The sequence below is a fragment of the Callorhinchus milii genome, unplaced genomic scaffold (genome assembly GCF_018977255.1).
Source record: "Callorhinchus milii isolate IMCB2004 unplaced genomic scaffold, IMCB_Cmil_1.0 Scaffold1, whole genome shotgun sequence".
NCBI lineage: Eukaryota > Metazoa > Chordata > Chondrichthyes > Chimaeriformes > Callorhinchidae > Callorhinchus > Callorhinchus milii.
In genome coordinates, this window is record NW_024704742.1 from 32068830 (window position 1) to 32090201 (window position 21372).

General features: G+C 37.3%; 2 protein-coding genes across 2 annotated transcripts in view; one reads left to right on the forward strand and one right to left on the reverse strand.

The window, feature by feature from the left end:
• The window catches only part of LOC121849966 (acetyl-CoA acetyltransferase, cytosolic-like), a 236732-nt gene that overhangs the window by 32668 nt on the left and 182692 nt on the right, over positions 1-21372 (forward strand). The window lies entirely within an intron of this gene.
• Positions 5789-21372, reverse strand: part of LOC103176270 (anillin, actin binding protein) — a 37427-nt gene continuing 21843 nt past the window's right edge. Inside the window, exons 15-25 of the mRNA XM_042337147.1 lie at positions 20484-20672; positions 19564-19690; positions 18298-18346; positions 18030-18086; positions 16039-16074; positions 15238-15259; positions 13701-13813; positions 11010-11096; positions 10159-10266; positions 7200-7372; positions 5789-6425 (exon numbers count right to left, since the gene is read on the reverse strand). Coding sequence (XP_042193081.1) covers positions 6305-6425; positions 7200-7372; positions 10159-10266; positions 11010-11096; positions 13701-13813; positions 15238-15259; positions 16039-16074; positions 18030-18086; positions 18298-18346; positions 19564-19690; positions 20484-20672 — 1082 coding nt within the window. The 3' untranslated portion in view covers positions 5789-6304. The remainder of the gene's footprint in view (positions 6426-7199; positions 7373-10158; positions 10267-11009; positions 11097-13700; positions 13814-15237; positions 15260-16038; positions 16075-18029; positions 18087-18297; positions 18347-19563; positions 19691-20483; positions 20673-21372) is intronic.

The window sequence follows — 21372 nt, forward strand, 5'->3', positions numbered from 1 at the left end:
TGCTTGAATCCACAATCTTCTGACCAGAGCTAACACCTTTCTTACACAACATCTTGCACTTTGTGACAATGCCTGTCACAAAGAATGAAAGCTTCCCAATCTTAAAATACATTAAAATAATGTAATAAAATACAGAGTCAATCCACCTTACAGTATTTCCTGTGAAGTGCTTTGTGACGTCTCAACGACATGATATATCAAATGCAAAGATTATTATTATGATTAAGAATTGGATGGTTTAGCATTCTGGAAGGGCCTTCTTCATCAGAAACTTTCTTATAGCTTTGGGAAAGTTAAGAGCTACTGAAAGGGGAACAAGTTGATCTAAGAAAAAAAAGTGAGCTTCGGAGAGGGATCTTAAGGTTTGACATTTAATTTCAGATCAGAGAATGTTCAATCAGACCAATCTTGCCCTGGAGAAATTACCCACCTCATCTACTTAAAACTATCATTATCACATATACAGGGGTTGTAAAATGTGATGATTCATAAGTGATTTAATGTGATAATTAATGTTGAATCTGTTATGAAACAGTATTTTTCATCTTATAGTGATATACTAGAATAAATGGCAGCTAAATTGCATTCAAAATTGTAAATTATAACACATGTGTGTGTTAGGAGCATTAGGTACTTAAAACTATTCTCTTGATAGCATTAATTGCTAAACTTCGGAAATGCTCACAACCTTAACATCCCACCCCCACACGTGTATTATTTTACAGGTTGTATACTTTTTAATCATTCACCAATTTGGCTGTGCATCTAGAAGTCTTAATGATTAAGATGCTAAAACCATGATTTTCACAATGACGGCATATACATATAATAAATCAAATATATCATTGCGAAAGCAATAATACACTGTGTGCACACAGCACAAATTAAGATTGGTCTGAATGACTGATGGATCTAATTTACAGCCGTAATTTTGTTTTATTGTTCAATCAACAATCTATTAGGCAAGACTCTAGCCACTTTGTAATCTATTGTTTCGAATCGTATGCTACATACAGTACACTACTGTATTTATGTTAAAACCTACATGAAAATAATTGACCCTTAATTACTATTAGCTAAAGTTACCTAAACCTAAACTGATGCAATACAATTACTACGACTTGTTTGATATTCACTTACTGAAGTGTGCTCAACATCTCTGAGCTGGGGGAATTATTCAGAGACATACAGGGCTGTGTTACATCTTCTAAAGTACGCTACTTGGATCACCCTCCTCGAAATAAAGCCTTCGGTGTTATGATCGGGTTGATGAGGTAATTGGCTGAAGGGATGATCATTATACATGTCTGAAAGAGCCACCCTCAATCTACGCAGACAGCCCATGAAATGTGGCAGTAATCACTGGTTTCAAACAGTTGATTTTAATACAGATAATTACAGCTCTCTCTAAAGCAGGCACTGCTTTCCACGTGTGAGATGTTACACTCACATGGTTGCATTCACCCAAGTACTCAGCGAGGTTATACATTCAATTTCTTCAATTGGAGTATTTCATCTATCAACATGTGCGTTTCTCTATCTCTGAATACAAAATACAATACAAAATGACATTTGTATAGCGCCTTTCACGTCGGGAGGATGTCCCAAGGTGCTGGATAGTAAGCGATTTGGACCTGAGCTGGGGGAGTTGGGATCAGGGAGGGTGGAGGGCAGAGAGGGTAGGAAGGTGGCCGAAGGCACAGGCGAAGAAGAGGGTCTTGAGATGTGCCTTGAAGGAGACAAGGGAGGGAGCAAGGTGAAGGGAATGTGGGATGGAATTCCAAAGGTTGGGGGCAGCGAGACTGAAGGCCCGCCCGCCAATGGTGGGGCGGGTTAGGCAGGGGACATGGAGCAGGCTGGAGGCTGCTGAGTGGAGAGCGTGGACAGGTTGATATGGGGTTAGCAAGTCAGAGGTAGGAAGGATCAAGGCCGTGGAGGGCCTTGAAGGCGATGAGTTAAGTCCCATCAAATGTCTGTGTGTGGAGGGACACTACTGTGTGCAATTGGCTGCCGCGTTTCGCCCACAAAATACACAGCCAATTCACTTTTCTGTATATTCTGTGAAGCTCTTTGAAATGTCTTAATGGTGTGTTAAGGCATTCCATCAAATGCAGGGACTGTTATTAAGAACATAAGAATTAGGAGCAGGAGTAGGCCATTTGGCCCCTCGAGCCAGTCCCGCCATTCGATGAGATCATGGCTGATCTTCAGACCTAACTCTAATTACCTGCCTTATCCCCATATCCCCTAATCCCTGTTTTTTTAAAAAAATCTATCAGTCTCAGCCTTGAAGTTGTTCAAGGACTGAGCATCTACAGCCTTCTGGGGTAGTGAATTCCATAACTTTACTACCCTCTGAATGAAGAAATGTTTCCTTAACTCTGTTCTAAAAGGCTGACCCTTAATTTTAATTATTAATTATTTTATTATTATTTACCTTAATTATTATTTTTATTATTTTAAGCCCACTGTTTGTTAAGGAATACGTCAGCCCCACTCTAATGCACCTTTCGCTCGCTCTTTGCTGACTTTTTTTGTGGACTTGTCCATCAATCAAGAACTGTTTGCATTGAATTTTATAGCAGATGAGCAACCCGCCACCCGCAGGACAAGTACAGACCTGCACAATCCAGATTTCGAACAGTACATCAGTTTTTTTCCATGGGCTGAACACTTTTGTAAAAACAAAGGAAAATGCGGTGGAGTTAAACCGAGTGTAACGGTTTAGAAAAGCAGGTATATTTTAAAATTGTAGAGTATTTCAAATATAATTGCAAGGAAAAGGGAGTTGGTAAATCTAGTAGTTCATTTTAAGATGTAGAATTTCTAGTAAAAGAGGTGGTTGATCAACAATAGTCATTTACATTTCTATAGCACTCTGCATATCGGAAGGACACACATCTGAGAGGAAGCCCAAGTCTTGCAGGCAACGTGATGGGACTCAGGAATGGCATTCCATCTGTCTTGTGAAACATCCATTTAGGGATCTGTGGACTGTACAGATTGCACCAGTCACTTGTGAAGGATAAAAAGCCAATAAATTCCTTCAAGATTGTTTCAGGCTTTACTCCAATCTGAAAACATCTGCAATTGTTGATATTTTCACTAAAACTTTATTTTAAAAAAAACTTCAACTGTACAAAGTTGTCATAAGGTGTATATTGAAAGACTCACCTTTTGTCAGCTCAGTCTTCCAATCTAAGCCTCAAAGTGAACAAAGGATTTATCTTGACAATCTCAAATTGCAAGGATATTCTGTTGGTTGGAGCACTCGACTCACAAACAAGAGGACCCAGGTTCAATTCCCAGGCAGAGCAAAACCTTCGGCAAGTTTCCTTACTCCACACGCCTCATTTACCTAGCAGTAAGTAGGAATCTGGTTGTGAGTCGATTGGCACAGCACTTTCTGGGGGTAATAATCCCTTCCCAAAATAATAATAATGCTGTTTGTGGGACACTGCTGTGCGCAATTGGCTGCCCACAAAATTAATTCAATTCACTTTACTCTGTGAAGTGCTTTGAGACGTCTCAACGATGTGAAATGTGCTATCATCAAATGCAAGGATTATTATGCTTCCTCTTTCTACTCAATCAGTTTCTTACTCAAAGGAGTATTCATCTTTTGAATAGGCTCCTCCTTACATTTCAGCTGCTGACTAGAAATTTCAAAAGTAAATTTCCCATTGCATCAAATAATTATACATCAATCAGCGGGGCTTTCAAATTCTCTCTCCTATGAGTCAAGCTTGATCACATATTTTTGTTGCAGTCAATAGCGAACCATTACCTACATAATGGTATATTCTTCTAACATCCTATAGAACAATAATTGCCAAAAATGTCTAGTGATAGCACTATAATTGAAATGTAATACTGGATTGCTTTTAAAATGAATCTCGAGTTAACTCGGCAAGGTCAGAGGTATTGCACAAACATCAGGCACAGACAGCTCAGCTCTTGCAAGTGAATGCTTTCCTCGATCCAGATGAGACTAACATTCTTTTCATATCTGTCTGCATGCCTGAAGCGGGCAGTCACCAATATCTCAGCCATGACTCAATAATAATTTACATTTATATAGCATCCACTTTTCACTTCAGAACTGCGTCTCAAAGGGCTTCACACAACTCCCTGGGAACTCCAGCTGAAGAGGAGCAAAGGAGGAAAGAAAGTCTGATGGCTCACCTAAAAAAGGGGGAGCAGAACAGATTGGGGACATGAATCAGGCTTGCGTTTGCTCAGCAGGAGTAGTTGGGGCAGGAGCGATGCACATCTCAGAGGTAGTGAGGGGCAAGGCTACGGATGGGTTTGAATGTGAGAGTTTTTCAAAGAGTAATAACCATTTAAAAATTAAGTAATGATCTCTCAAGAAACAATATTGTCGAGTATTAAAGGCAGTTTATTTCTAAACGTGCATAAAAGACTTGCGATACAAAACTTAATATACCCAATAACATATTTTGAAGGCAAACAGGACAGGAATAGAAAAGAACAGAAATTGAAGCAGTACAATAATTTTGCATTCCTTAAAACTTTACAAGGTTAGTGTATAATTTTGGTACATATTTGGCACATACACTTACTCAATGCAACTTGTAGTTGGGGCAATAATTGTGTGGCACAAATCCTTTTCATTCCTCCAATCATCCTATGATGACATCTCAATGAATTCAAATTCAGTGTGCCTGACATTAATATAATCAAAAATGATCAACTTTAAATTCCTACAGTTGGACATCACAAGGAGTTTCATGCATGGGGAGGACAATATATTATTAAAAAAGGTGATCTAAACTTTTTTTTAGTATATTAAATAGCTCACAAAAAAGCACAATTGGCAGGATTTAGAAAGTCATTTCGTAAAAGGCCCCACAGACTTTAATTGTTGACTATTAAAAATCTTGTGAAAAGACTCTTTGCTCAAGTTAAATGTCATAGCCTGCAAGCATGAAGCAGGTAATAGATAGCAGCACAGTAAGATACATTTCATTTGAAATTATTGCATTGTACACTATGGTACTTCAAAAGCCCCTCCGTTTCAAAATATGGTTTGCAGAAACAAGTGTTATGACACCAGATTAAAGATCATTCATTGTAACACCTAGCCCAACATTTTTGGAATTCTTGAATTGATGGCCTGGTAGATTAGTCTCTGTGCTTGAACTCTCAAAAGACTCGGTCCAGAATCCCACTCTGCAATTCTTCAGTTACCCTTTGCAAGCATGTTGCCGGATTTTAACTGAACCAGCAGTTATTTGACAAAAAAGGACATAGGCCAACCCATTCTTGCAAGCAAGCCTGTTTATTGATATAGTGCGGTGGTGGCCAACCTGTGAGCCTCAGGGCTGTCGAGAAGCACTTGCACCCCCATCCAAACATCTGTATGAGTTTAGCTAAGTCTGTGTTCAATTGGTAGTACATTTTCGGTTTTATCTTGATTGATGGCAAAAAATCAAGAATTATTCAATCAAGAAAATGTTGGCCGACCAAAAAGGTTGGCCACCACTGATAGGTAATAATAATAATAATCCTTGCATTTGATATAGCTCTTTTCACGTTGGGAGGACATCCCAAAGCGCTTCACAGAACACACTGTAAAGTGAATTGACTGTATATTTGTGGGCGAACGCGGCAGCCAATGGCGCACAGCAATGTCCCACAAACAGTCGTGGATTGAAAATGACCAATTTATTATTGTTTTTGGTTTTGGAGGGATTATTATTAGGCTCTGTGTGGAGTAAGGAAACTTGCCCAAGGTTTCACCCTGCCTGGAATTGAACTTAGGTCTCTCGCTTGCAAAGCAAGGGCTCTAACCCCTGCAGCTACAGGACTCAGATTATTGTGACCGTGGATCCAAATATCCTTCCTTCCTCTGAAGCACAACAATGATAAACTACAGTACATGGGAATGGTTTATAATTTGAACCCTTTCTACCTGCAGATTTATTACTTAATTTCAAGAATAAACAGACAACCCTGACTGATCTGTGGCATCTTCTAACTTGTGAAAGAATTCTTGTAACTCAAAATGCCTAGTGCAATACCCTTTTTCTGCAAATAATCAATATACATTAGTGTGAACAAAGGCTTCCAAAAAGGATTTTCTGCTTCATCATAAATAGGCTTTCTGCATATAAAATAATTTTTCAGCCACAGTTGAACATCGGGCTTTTCAAGCACACTGCCTGAAATTTATAAGGCGCAGCAAGCATTTGCACTTGTTCAATGCTCATAATATTTTATTTAGATCCATATGAGGAGAACCCACACAATTAAACAAAGCTAATATTGCCACTCAATCTCCTTAAATGACCTGGGGTCTATAGCAGGCATCTGGTTGCCAGGTACGAAGATCAACTAGGACCCGATTCAGCTTCTGCATCCAGAGGTTGCGTTCCTCTTTAGTGTCTGCAGACAACCAGTTTCTGGAGTGGTTGGAAAAAAAAAGGAACAATGATGTTAACGGAGTAGCAGAATAATTAAACTGCGCAACAATGTTTAGTTGTCAGATCTTAAAAACTTCAGCTTCATATTTCTTTGCTATCCTTCAATCAGACTCTTCCACACATCTCTTAAGGTATTTTTATACATTTCATCCACAAAATATATATTTACAGTATATTCCGTTAAGTGCTTTGGGACATCTTGAAGACATGATAAGGCGCTGTATAGAATGCAAGGATTATTATTATAAAAATTATATTATTATATATTATAAATTATATATATTATTATAAATTATATATATTATTATTATTTATATTATAAATATATATATTATAAAAAATAATATTATATAGAATATATATTCTATATATTATAGAACTGGGATAGATCACAAGGCAAATGCATTACATTTCACATTGCTATTTAAATTATAATGCTAGAGTATAGACTAAAATTTCAAAGCACTTATAAACCTTAACATGCAGTGATTTCTAACAATTCCTTAATAAGAACTTCTGGTAATCAAAATATATCATGCACCCAATGCAATGTATATTATGTTGGATTGACAGTTCTCCCAGTTGATGCAACATATTTCCAATTTCCATACGAAGGGATCCAGTTAGAAATTGCTGCATATCAGAGCCCAATGTATTTTTAAATGCAATTCCATCAATCGCATTCAATTTGAAGTCTGTGATCAGAACCAAATCTAATCTGATCACGAGACACATGAAAATAATTTCTCTTACTTGGTGACACAAAGTGTGTTCTTGCACTCGCTGACGAGCGTCTCTCGATCATCCTCTCGTTGAGGTCTTACTGTGATCAGTTCAAAGGTGTTCGGTCGAGCACAGAATTCCCGGTTAGCCGGGTCTATTTTTCTGCTGGTACAATTAGCCAGGTTTATTCTGCCAAGTGGGCGCTGCAAGTACAGTAAAATGCCAAAGTTGATTAAACATGTCTAGATGAAATATTTGAGCAGGGTCAGTGAAACCATGTAAATTTAAAGGTTATTTTCCATATATAATGAAGAGTGGGTAAAAACTTTATCCTGAATTTATTAAACAGGAAACTTGAGACTGACTTGATTTATACACATGCAGGTCAAGTTGAGAGCAAGCCTCAAGTGATATAATTTCACACATGCAAGTGGTAGCATTTCACTAGGCACACACTTCACTCAGGTTGAATTTTATTAAATAAGGTGGATTTTTTTGTCCTTTTTCTATAAATTCAGTGGAACAATTTTTTAGTAATTTTCTCTCCACCGAATTATGCCTCTCTGCTTTTGGTCTGGTCTCTTGTTGGGTGTAGTTCCATGGGCACTGGCTGCCATAAGTCAACCCACCTAAGTGGCCATTGCTCATGTATGAGCCTTGGCAGCGAGTGTCAGGCTACTTGATTGCAGAGGGAGTCACAGCCAAACAGGATCTCTAACCATCCAATTGATACTGACAGACACACACACGCGACCAGTAGAGGGTTCTAAAGAAGGACCAGAAATTCTAGCTGTTTTTCCGCTACCTTACTCTGGGAAGACAGGGCCAATTTAACCCTTAATGCATCTCCACCTGAAACCAACAAAGTCTGCAACAGCCATGATTCAAAGTTCTTGTTGCGCAAGCTGCGGTTCTGCACCATCGGGGCTGCCTGTGTGGAGGATATTTAACCCTATGTGCCTTGGGATGCCCCTTTGATGTGAGAGTCGCTATGTAAAATGTAAATTGTATTGTAATTTGGTGTCGCAACTAATCCATATGATTTTAGCTGCTATGTGCTGTGAGCCACTATTTAGCTGAAGTTTAGTGCCTTCAGCCACTATGCCCCGAGGCTCTGGAATTCCCTTCCTCATTCCCTTCACCTCTCTCCCTCTCTTCCTATTTTCAAGTCCCTGCTGAAGACCTTTCTCTTCGACATAGGCAAATTATTCACTCAGCTGCAGAATAATATAGTCAATTTACTTTATAGTATATTCTGTGAAGCACTTTGAAACATCTCGAAGATGCAATAAGGCACTATATCAAATGCAAGGATTATTATTAATATTCTTTTTGTATTGATTTTACCTGTAGCAAGGAATACCAGCTTCTATTCCCTCCATAGCACCTCCCTACCCCTCAGCTATTGTTTGCTTCCATGACTTGAAGCATTGGAAAGAGCTGGTCTATCTCAGAGCAGTTCAATTGAAGTTAAATAAGCGCAGCTATCTTGAACTCTCCTGCAATCGAATCTCAATGTATCGGATCCATTTCTGTAGAGATGCCAGCATTATGGTTTTGCTGGGCTAGGCAGCAGTAGATTGGCTTTCAGTCCAGGTCAAAGCACTTGCTCAGTTAAATAGTTAAAGGACAATGCCGTACAAATGTGACCCATGGTTTCAGAAATTATACTACCAGCTAACAGGTAATTTCTGCATTGCATTCTCTAACAGTGTATGGTGCTCAACTCCTTGTTAATGTCTCCATACAAGTGACTAGAGGTAAAGGGTAATGACACACTTAGCAGAAAATTTTACAGGCAGACGAAGGGGCTTTTTACCCCTCTAACAGCCAACTTTGACCTTCAAGCAGTTTAGTAATAGATTCAGGCCTCGATTAGTAATGGGTTGCTGGAATTGCTATTAGTTCTCACTGGGCAAATTTATCTGTACTGCCGTGCCTCCCACTAAAATGCACAGTGGTTAATTGCACATAATCTAACATCTTAATTTCCTACTCTCAGTTTAATTTGTAAATGTAATTCCCTGTATTCATTCCTTTAATATTTTAGTCTTGCTATTTAACTATATATTTCGATTCAGATTAATTTCCTGATCTCAGCTGCATCAATAATGGAAAATTACCATCATCAGCGAATGTGTATCAGCACTTGGACAAGTCTAATGGTCTGGATGAAGGGTAGAGGACAGAATATTCAGGTTTAAGATGATACTAAGCTAGGAGGCATAGCAAGTTGTGAGAGTGGGAGCAGGAAGTTGCAAAGAACGTACAGTGAATTGGATAGGTATTCTATAAAGGAGACATTTGCAAGAGGTCATGGAAAAGATAAGTAAATGGTACTGAATGGATTGCCAACAAGCCTTCTTCTGTGGCTATATTTATTTGAGCAAGGCTGTTTAAAGAAGTTCTCCCAGGAACACAGAACAGATCCAAGTGCTATCAGTAAGCACTTAGTGAAGCAACTTTCCATTTAGGCATGTAATATTTATTCTTCCAGTAGTTGTTCTAATCTACACTATCATTGTTTTAGTTGGGAACCTAGGTACACAGAATTAGGATACAGTGCCATAGCTCTACTCGTCCTCCCACCTCACAGTGCCAGTCATTCTCTGTCTTTTTATTAAACTCTCTGTATCAGATCTCTGAATGCAAACTGAAACCTTCTCCATTGGTTAAATCAAACATATGTTAAAGAATACAAGCATGTGCCTGTTAAAGATTCTCGGCATCTATCATTGTGATATTGTGATCTCAAACCATTTTTTGCAAGGAATGTTTCTGTGCAGACATTTGGAAATACATCTCCTGACAAAAGTCCCTAAAGGGTGGAATTTCTGAGGTATGAGGATTTTCTTGATTCAAGTTTTCCTCTGATTACAGTTGGAGTACAACTATCAAAAATAGCCACCCTGTACATCTGAATTTCATTAACAGCTCTTCAGTTAAACCTCTACTTTCTGTCCTTATAGTCAATAGCTTCACTACAAACCTTGCATTTTTCATCATCTGGATAGGTCCAGTATGAGATGCAGGCTCCTGATAGGACACACCAACGTCTATGCCAAGCTCCAAAACCACTGACATCATGGAACATAGTCTGCAAGAAGAGAAAGCACCTTCAGTCTAGCAGAAATGAGGCTCAGTCATTTCACCCTTTAAAACACACAAATACACGGCAGACATGTAAAGCACCAAGATATGGCACACCATGAAAGAACGAGTTTTGCTTATTCATAAGAACAGCAGTGGACATTTAGCCTTTTTTTAAAAAACAGACATCAGTCTTCTGCATTTTAAAATAAAAATGTCCCACTAACATATGCAAATCTTCATCAGTTCAGCTGATGAAGTCAGTGATGATGAACAGTCAGTAGCATTCTTGCCTCTGGGTCAGAAGGTCCAAGGACCATGTACCGTGTTGGGTCTTGGAGCTCATGATCCAGGCTGACAGCAGGCTGCAATATTATCGCAATACTGTATTGTCAGAGATACTACCCTTTTGTTTTGTAGGGTCATCTTCACTCCACATTGAGTTACTCTCTATATCCAATGCCCAGAGGCCCAGTATTATAACCATGGCATATACTAGTCCACTAGATGGTGCTATTAAACAAATCATGGTCTTGGAACATTAGACAAATGGAAAGAAACAAAGTGAAATCCTGAAAAGTTAAGATTCATATGGTCGATAGACAGATAAGTACATTATGAAATCCATCGTAAGTACTGGACAATTACAAATCTTTTCAAATCATCCATTTTAACAAGGGAAATAGGCAGTTTCCTTTTTAATAAAAAATGAAACCTTGGCTACAACAAGAAGCCAGTAAGACAGCTTACCAGGAATCCATGTTCTTCCACAGAGGAACCAACCTGACACTGTAGCTTCACGTAAATGTGACCTTGAATAGGACACAAGAATGGAACCTGAAATCACCCAAAAACATTAAATTGGCATCAGTTCAACAATAAGCATTTTAAAACGCCATTCAAGTCCAACTCAGTTATTTTTGTTTTGTAGAACATGGCTTTAAACTACAAGTTAATAATAGTAACTGTAAATATTCAGTGAAATCTGAATATTTACAACCCTACCTTTTGGGGAATATTTCATGTCTTGAATAACTTGTTACTAATTGCTACAAAATGCTTACAGGGTCAAAATGTACTACGTATTCAGACAGAGAAGACTTCGTAACAACCAGCACAAAACCTCTATTCATTCTAATGGATGCTAAGCAGCACACATGGATGCTCACAAGTGGGAGGATGGAGCTGGTTACAGAAAATAAACAACTCATTTAGAAATCCAGCTGTAGCAGAATCGTCTGATCATGTGAGACAGCACAGCTGTGCCATCAGCTTTACTGAAAGATAGATTTTGGAGTTTGAAGGGTTATTTTTATGGATCAGCACTGCACGTATCAATGTACTACAGCAATATGTTCACCAGATCCTAAAGTCCACAAGCTATAGAAATTTTGCTGATATTTATAACTCTTCATAAAAAAAACAGATAAGCCTTTATGATCCTGTTCTGAAACTCCATTTGACACCAAGTGGGCACTCAGTACTAAAACTAAATGGGGAGAAACGTTGGGCAAGTTTTCTTCCTCCACACCGCCTCTGTTCGCCAAGCAGTAAATAGGAACTCGCTTTTTATTATTTTTATGCAATCCCTTCAAAAAAATAATATGGTCACTCAATCCACAACTGTTTGTGGGACACTGCTGTGCTCAATTGGGTGCTGCGTTTTGCCCACAAAATATACAGTCAAATCACTTTGCAGTATATTCTGTGAAGCGCTTTGAGACGTCTCGAAGACATAAGGTGCTATATCAAATGCAAGGATTATTATTATTAAGTGTTTTGATTGAATTAAGCAAGAAAATAAAACACAAATGAAGCAATTAACTTTCAAATCAAATTAATGCCTATATGAAAGCAAGCCACAAGCAACCCCATTTCCTGCCATTATATCGGTGAGGAAACCATGTCACCACACAAGCTAGTATTATTCAGACACAAAGCCTTTGCTGAATCACCTGCAAGAATCTGTCCAATGGACATGGAATTAAAAGTACTAATGCAGCAATAGACGAGAAAAAGTTCTCAATAGTGGTTAACCATGGAAACCTAACAAGTACTGAGGCAGAAAATGATATATTTCAGGATAAGAGCAATAGTGTTCAAGTATTCTCTCAAAAAACATCTGCCCCCTCCAATATTTACACTACTTTTTTAAAAAAAACAGCAACTAGTTGTCTGACCAGAGCTGTTTGTTTCACACTGTCGGAATCTTGCCACCAGAAACAGTTAAGTGATAGCATCTAAGCCACTATATGGTTAAACTTTTAAACAAGTTGTATGAACTGAGCATGTTCTTTGTCGGAAAGGTACTTAACATTATATATACACGAATAAGATCTTTGAGGGTTTAATTTGTTGCATTCTTTTTCAATGAATTTCAGATATTAAAACACAGCATATGCTGAAACACTTTCTTCTGTCAACCACATTCAGCAGCAACATGCAATGCAACACAAAAAAGCAGTAAAAGCTGCAAAATCACTGAAAACGAGACAGCTGTGGCACAGCAGATAGATGGACAAGAACTGTGTTAACAAGGCAAGCAAGGCACCCAGTAACTGCTTGTCCAGACCTTCAAATTTTATCTAGAAGGTAAGAGATACCAGGGTCATTTAAAGCAAAAGCTTCTGCATGCTGTTTGCATGGTTACTGTGAATATTAGAATAGTGAAATAAAACAAGGCATCAGCAAGCCACTTCTCCAGTTCTGGCACATTCAAAAAGAATATGTTAAAGCAAATAGTTGAATATGGAAATGTAGAGAATTAGAGCAACATCCTGAGAACAATGAAGTTCTTAACTTCTTACATTAAAATGCTTAAAATAGTTAATTTACATTCAGTTTTGATGAAGGGTTACATCTGAAACATAAACTTGATCACCTGCTGTGCATTTGAGGTATCTTGATTTTATTTAAGATTTCCTATATTCATTTCATCTCAAACTAATGTACTTTGTACATCTCTCTTTTCATATGAATCTACATTATTTATAAGCTCTGTTACATACTTACAGCAACCGTTTCAAAAAACGGTTTAATTCAAGATCAACTTTCCAATCTTTGGTATCACATTCCAGAAATTATGGCTCATAGCCACTAGTTTAAGTTACTCTGCTCTCCAAACTAACCCTTGTCAACTACCAAGTGTTTTGAGGATGATTGCTGAAGAGATAGATGAAATTAAACAGTGAAGACTTCATATCTCAGTAATGTGCTGGGTGGTCCCATCCAATGAATGTTGCTATAATTAGCAATAACAGCAACTCATATTGTAGAATCCCTGTGGGTAGCAAGCAGCTGCAGTCACTTTCATTTCAATTTTTTTAAAAAAAAAATATGATTCGCTCCCAAATAAATGGTTGAACATTATACATCAGGAGTATTTAAAGCATGAAAGTCTCAAGAGAAAGTTAGTCAGTTCATAGTCTCCAGTTTTCTAACCTTATCCAGTTGGAATTTTGTATTTCCTACAGAAGAAAGCACAATCTTGTAGGATCCGACCATGACAAAATTACTTGAGCGTACTGCATTTGGGCCTCCAGGACTTGACAGAGCTATTGAGGAAAACAAAATATCCATAAACATTGACCAAACTGACTTCTCCTTCATGGAATTACCATAGAATAACTAGCACAATATACCCATTTGTTACATCTTAAGTTCCAGACCAAAAGAAACCCTAATGTCAGTAAAATGACCAGCTCCAGATGCTGGAGGTTTCTACAAGGAAATGCAATGAACATTGGCCTTCCCAAGCCTCAATCATTTATGATGAGATTTCTGTAGAATGTATTGGTGAACATCAACAACCTGTATCAGGTGTCAGCCTGGATCAGTTGGTAGTCCTCTCTACTCCGAGTCAGAAAATTGTGGGTTGAAGCCCCATGTTGGAACTTGGAGGTAATAGTGCAACACTCGAGTGCAATTCTGTGGGGAATACTGCATTGCCAGTAATGCTGTCCTTGGGATGAGACATTAAATCGAGGATCTGTCTGCCTGTTCAGGTGGACGTTAAGATCCCATGGCACTATTTGTAAAGAGAAGGGTTTTCTCCCAGCATCCTGGGCAACAATCCCCCAGATAAAATTGGTCACTCACTTCAGGACTGTTTGTGGGACATTATTGTGTGCAAATTGACTGTCATTCACCTACAAATACAGTCATTATATGTTTGGGACATTTCAATGACAATGAAATAAGACATGTAAGGCTTGTGATTATCGCAATGTACTTGTAAAGTCCACATTTCAGATGAGCTATGCAAGTACATAATTTATCCTGTTGCAGAAGAGGTTGATTACCTCCAAATTACTTGTCTTTATAGGGCTGAATTAGCATGGAAAAGATACATCTAACAAAGCTAGGCCAGTAATCCAAAGCATTTTTATGGTTGAATAGCCAGTGGGGATTATCAATGAGACCTGGAGGTGCAGACATGTAAACATATAATCAACCATTTGATCAAGTTCCTAATGTGTCTCTTGCTGTGAAGTTACATTCAAGCTAACTATACTATACGCCGCACATCTGTTCTTTCCTCCTCATTAGGCTAAAAATTGCTCAACCAAAGATTTATTGGAAAAACTTGGTCATGGATACAAATAAATTTACTGATAATATTGGTTGCAGTTGCAAATAGCAGACAAACAGCAGGCAGAATATCAAGTTTTTTTGTAATTGGGCTGAGAAATTGCTTCATTTGAAGAAGAAAATTACTTTATAGAACAGTTTTAAAGTTGCAAATGAGGTTTAATCCTGTCGGTAATTATTCTAAATTTTTAAATTTCGGTTGGCTGATTACAGTAAATACAGTATGCAGGGGTCCTTAAATCTCTTATTAATAATATCAAATCTTTCATCTCGCACTTATAATAGGAAGCATTTCAGTGATTTGGGCTGGATAGACTTAGTTTGTCACAAGAGAAATTTACATTGTCCCAAAGTATCTCAATTTATAGCAAAAAAACTTTCAACTTACCTGGAGTATGAATATTGCTTTTCTGTTGATAAAAAAAAATCACAAAATTAGTTATTTTGTTACAATGATCTCTAAACATATCTACAGTAGAATTTGTTAATTCTCAATCCATTAAACAGAACTGTGCAAAAAGATTTTTAAATCACTTTAACATATTTTCTCCTCTTCTATTGGTTTCCCAGAAAAAGAACAATCCAATGTCTTAATTCAGGCTTGTGCTGCTGCTGAGGTTTATTGAAATACACCAAGCTTAGACTAGGACTCACTTGAATTCCCTCCTTGTGGGAAAATCTTCAGCCCTTCCTTCTTTGAACCAACACAGAAGAGATGTAAAACTAAAACTTGCCTTTTGGGAACAATATCCACCCCTACTTTTGGATACCATTACTCCAAAACATATGGAGAATAAACAAGTGGTGCTAAATATCTTGTATTTCAAAGGACTCTTGTATTCCCCTCACAATTTGAACAGAAAAAAATAAATGTTTAAGTGAAAATGTGTAATCCAATCTGGCTTGGATGGGTTACTGCCTGCCACATACCCAGCTGACCAAAAAAGTGATTAGATACAAGGAAATCTGCTCACTCCACTCTACTGAGAAAGTTCAGTTGTGGATTGCCATGCACTAGAACCACCCAAACCTTGGACCACCAACACATTTTCAGCCGCCCAGCATAAAATGAACCCTCTTCCAGCCAAACATATCTTCAAATTGGAATGGACCAACAATAAATATGTAACTTGCTCATTTTAATTTAAGTGTGGTGAAACACCATGCAAAATTGATAGATTAAACTTACTGTGATTGAAGTAAGTAGTCTCTTTGGAGTTATAGCCTGAAGATAAAGTGGAAAGAATGTTTTGGTTATTGAAGTGGGTCAGTAGTTCTACATTAATGCATTCCCAATAGCTGCATGTAACAGCTAGTTCAAAGGGTTGCCTTCTTGAGCTTTTAGGTCCAATCTCTAGTCACAGATTGGAACTAAATATACACTTCCAGTTTTGTGATTTTCCACATATTAACTTTGATTTATCTGCCACCAATGAACAGTTAACAAACCTAATGGTGATGGTGAAAAGAGAGCAATCACAAGCCTGACTAGTAGAGGTTTCCTGCCCCTATATATCAGAAACAATACAGTTTTAGTCACACTGACCAATACAGTGCATCCTTTATCTCAAGAAAATGTGAACAGGAAAACAAAATGAGATCACATGCATATACATAAAATTAAAAATATATTTGATAGCGCTTTTCACGTCTTCGATACGTCTCAAAGCCCTTCACAGAATATACTGTAAAGTGAATTGACTGTATATTTGTGGGCGAAACGCGGCAGCCAATTGCACACAGCAGTATCCAGTTGAGTATTGTTTTTTTTCTTGAGGAATTATTATCAGGCGTGTGAAGTAAGGAAACTTGGCCAAGGTTTCGCCCTGCTGGAAATCAAACCCAGGTCTCTCGCTTGCGAGGCGAGTGCTCTAACCACTGAGCTACAGGACTCCACTGTTACACTTAATCCAAGTGATTTTTCATGTGCAAAGCCTGGATACAGAGCATTATAGTTCAACTAGATTATGTAATGGTCAACCATACAAAACTTTGTTGTGAAGTTAAAGGACACCAAAGATACATAGGAACTCGGATGATTTTTCTCAACCTTAGTCTGTTGGCCAATTCTAGCATCCCACTGAGATCCAATTTTTTTTCACATATATTAAAACCACAACTCAATCCCAATGCTATGAGACAAAGGATGATCCAAGTCCGTGTAAAGTCACATTTTTATCAGAATTTGAAGAGGCAATGAATTGTAAGTCAGACTAATGGCAGCCATGTTTTTGCCCTCCTGTTGATACAATCTCACGCTACAAACACGACTGTTAAATTAATAGGTGTGCAAACCCTACCAAAATATAGAACCACTTTACAAAAAAAATCTATCAATGTTGGTGTAAGAAAAAGAGCCCATCACCATCATGCTGTGTGAATTGACATTCATCCATCACTTTGGACAATAATAAACAAACCCACTGGAGTGCACATCTAGAAATAAAAACACCTCTGACTATTGGCCCACTCACAGTGTAAGACAGATAATATCAGAGTTTGATTGCTGAAAAGCATCCACAAAGGTTTTACTAAAAAAAAATGAATCATACCAAAGAGAAAATCAATTCCTGAAAGTAATGATATATTCCCAGATGAAGTGCAGAGGCTTTGCACATAAACTATAGAAATAAAAATCATTTTCAAGTGTTGGCAGATTTCAAAAACGCAAACTCTATAGCAAGTGTGATATCAGAGGCTATAATCACTCTTCAAAAAACAGTTTACAAACAAATCTTCCAATGAAGACTAAAAATATTTTACAGATAGAATCTATCAGGGTTTTTTTTTTAAAAAAAGTGTTGAAACTTATAAATTTTGGCATGAACTCCACAAATTTACATTTTAAATCCTCAGATTTCAGGACGCAAGATATTCATGTCAAATCCTTTAGCCATTTTGAGGGGATTGTGTGGTTAGGGGAGGTGTACAATTAAGTTATACCTCACTACATTATCATAGTTCAGGAAAAACATTTGCATTGCTCAACTGATTCCCCTCACAGCATTTACTTCAGATTTAATCAAATCTCATGATTGTGCTGCACTCATATTTTACATGCTCCCACCTCCCTATCCACCTACATCAGCATAATGAAGAAATGAGTCTTGAATGATTAGTCCTGTACAAATTTCCAAATTCTTATGTTCAGAACAAATTTCCACCAAAACGTGGCTTTACCTTAGATTTATTAGTTTTTTTCTTCTTGTCAGTAGAACTCATCTCCTGTCTCTGTGCCTAAAACAGAAACATTTTACACAAATACAGATACATTCAACTCGCAACATTCTCTAATAAAATATACTAACTCCTGGCAAGCCAGATTTTAAAGCTAACTGCTAATCCTTACATTTAACATCAATAAAATAAGTAGAACAAAATATTTCCTAGCATTTCAAAAGAATTTTAAATACTGTACAGTAATCCTGATATTTATTTGTGTACATACCAGACTGTAAACTTCAATTTCAATTTCAAAATCATTTGAGACATCTTGCCTAAAATTGAAAATGCACATTTTAGATACTTTGCCATTTGTGAAGAGACAATTTCACATGAAGATTTTAACAAACAATGAGAAAAGGGCAGTGATAAAAACTGTAATATATGAGAACAATAAACTCTATTAGAACTCTCAATTATATTAACCAGTTTGAATAGCGAACACAACAATTGAAACTGGAAACATCCCCCACATAGTGCAGAAGTAAATCCAATCCATTCTGACACCATCAAATTGATATTTGCTTCTGTGCCATATAAAAGGCATTTCCTCTGAAGTTATGAATTATTTTGTCCCCCTCAACTGTGTGATATGTTAAAGATTACCCTGAAAAATGTTAATACAAAATGCCCAAGGTGAAATTGCAGATGAAAATCAACGACATTTACAAATTGTTCCAGTAACTTTTCACAAAGCTATCGAAATGCTTTGAAATGCAATGATGTCAACATATTTTGATATTTGATGATTGACTTGGTCATTCTGTGTAGGTAAGTACATCGCATAAGTATATATAACTGAAGAAATAGGGAAAATTTAAAGTCAGAATTACTTCAATGATTCTGCTTCTAATATACATTTTTAAAATATTAGTGAAACACAGTAATAGTTGCTAATGATCAATGCAGTGACAGTTCACCTTTTTATTTCCTAAAACAATGGTAAGAATAAGGATCATGTTTTAAAAAAGGCATGAAACCCAAACCATATACTCTGGGACCTCAGTAGTTTGCATCCATTTTACTCTTTCTTGGAGTGAACAGTTAATGGAACCCAAGCCTTTAATTGCATTCTATTATGTATGACTTCAGGGTCAACTGCATTTCTCACTTCAGATATTTTGTTTAAAAAAGCTAATTAAAAAAATTAAAAAGTGGACAGTTCCAATCATTTTTGTTCAGAACTATGTACTGTTCTAAGGACTGTGCAAGTAATGAAGTCTGAATTGTGTCCGACAAAATGATTCGTAACCATAGTGAATCCTGGAACATGCCTCGGTCGGCCCTCTGGAGCTCTACTTGAAATCTAATTTCCACGAGGTCGGTATCCAAGCGAATTTCCTCAGGGTGAGCCACATCACATCCCTCATTTACAAGCTGCAAATCTCTTTGAGACTCCCACACACTCAAATAAGTTATATAATTTATTGCAGGCTTCAAGCCTATCAATTAAAAAAAATTCAGCTATTCAGACTGTTACTATGTTACTTACAGTGTAAACTTAGTAGGGAAAGTAATAGCATCGCCACTAACTGCATTTTGAGTAGAAGCCAATGGTGTGGCCACCATATTTAGAGCTCCAGCTCTAATCAGCACAAAAAAATAAAAACTTGCTGAATCTGAAAAAGATGAAAAGGCAAAGTTATAAATTAAGTCAGGAATTTAAGTACAGGACAACATGAATTCATATAGCATGTTTCACACAGAACAGCTTGGAAGCACTCTGAAAGCAGAAGTCCTGGATTTAAAAATGGTTATAATGTATTAATTTTCCAATTAGTGTTTAATGCACAAAACAATGATAAATAGCTAGACAAACAACAGACTACCCACCCCCTGATGAATTTAAAAATTGTTTTAGCTTTTTTGTGCATAGTTGCCTTGAATGTTGTTTGATCTATTGTAATAAAATTATCATGAAACCAGAACAATGTTTCACAATATTGCACCTACTCTTCTGCAATTACAGATGTTATAATCAGATCTAAAGTCTTACTATCTGCAAGTATTGCACTTTGAACAAAACCAGCTCAAAGATGCTGAATCCCAAGTTTTATGTTTGAAATTATTTATTGTACCAACAAACAGCCAACTTTGAAAATGCTCATTTTATCACTTGTCTAAAGTACTGATTTTAATAACTGGCCAATGTTGAACTAGCCCTGGTCATGGCTGGTTAATGATAGACACTGCAATTGGATGGGTGGGGTGGAGGGGAGAAAGAAAACAAAGAAGAGTAAGAGGGGATTAAAAAGGGAAAAATCCTCAAGGAATTATATATCCATATTTTCTGAAGAAAGCTTTATTTTGCATTTGAGACGTTGAGCAGCTCTTATAGTCAGTTTCCTAGTGTTCCAAATGTAGCTCCAAGCCATATTCCAAATATCAGTTTCCATTTTAAAACATGCTTACCTGTTTTGTGAGCTGTTGAACAGATGAAGTCTGCCTTTAAAGGAAGACGGATTTCAGACAGAGAAATTGAGCCTCGTGATGGAGCAAAGTCACCAACTGCTTTAGCAGCAGATTCAGCTTTCTTTTGGGCAGACGCTCCCTCAGTCTTCAGTTTGTTTAGCTCAGCAAGAAGTACCATTCGTCTCTCACCTATGTGCCAAAATCAAACAAAAAGCTTGAGGTCCTCTGAGAAATTATTTATGCACAATGTTAACTGCACTGACGCATACTTTTCTATTGCCTTTTGAAGGCAGGAGAATCGTGCCGCATTTCATTCAGGAAATTAAGGGATGCCTAGCAACTGAGACCCAAATTTTGATTTGAATTTAATTTAGTTTATCCCAAGGGAATATGCACAATTTGGTTTATCGAAAGGGCAAGCAGACAGCAAGGTTGACTAAGTAATGTGTAACTGTGCATGGTCTGAATGAATAATTCAATCCTCGTTTGGTTATAATGCAAAGCAAGAACAGTCATCATTTATTTGTATGCACATGTGTGCACAAAATATTTTATATAGCTCTACGATCGAATGCTCTGAAATGTTTAATGGTTTTATGCTTTGTTTCCCTGGCTTGTCTAACAGATGTATTTCCAAAACATCAGCAAAGACTGTTGAATTTTCAAGCAGCCCAAAACCCTAATAAAAATCATCGCAACTGGTTTTACAACTGTTTCCACTTACCTTATGAAACAAGTTTATTCCATGATAATGGAGTTTAAAATGTACAGTACTCTACATTTATATAGCACCTTTCAAGTCAGGAGTACATCTCAAAGCACTTAAATATGAGATTGAATTCTACCATGTATTTAATGTTTACAACTCATCTTGGGAAAACATTCCATT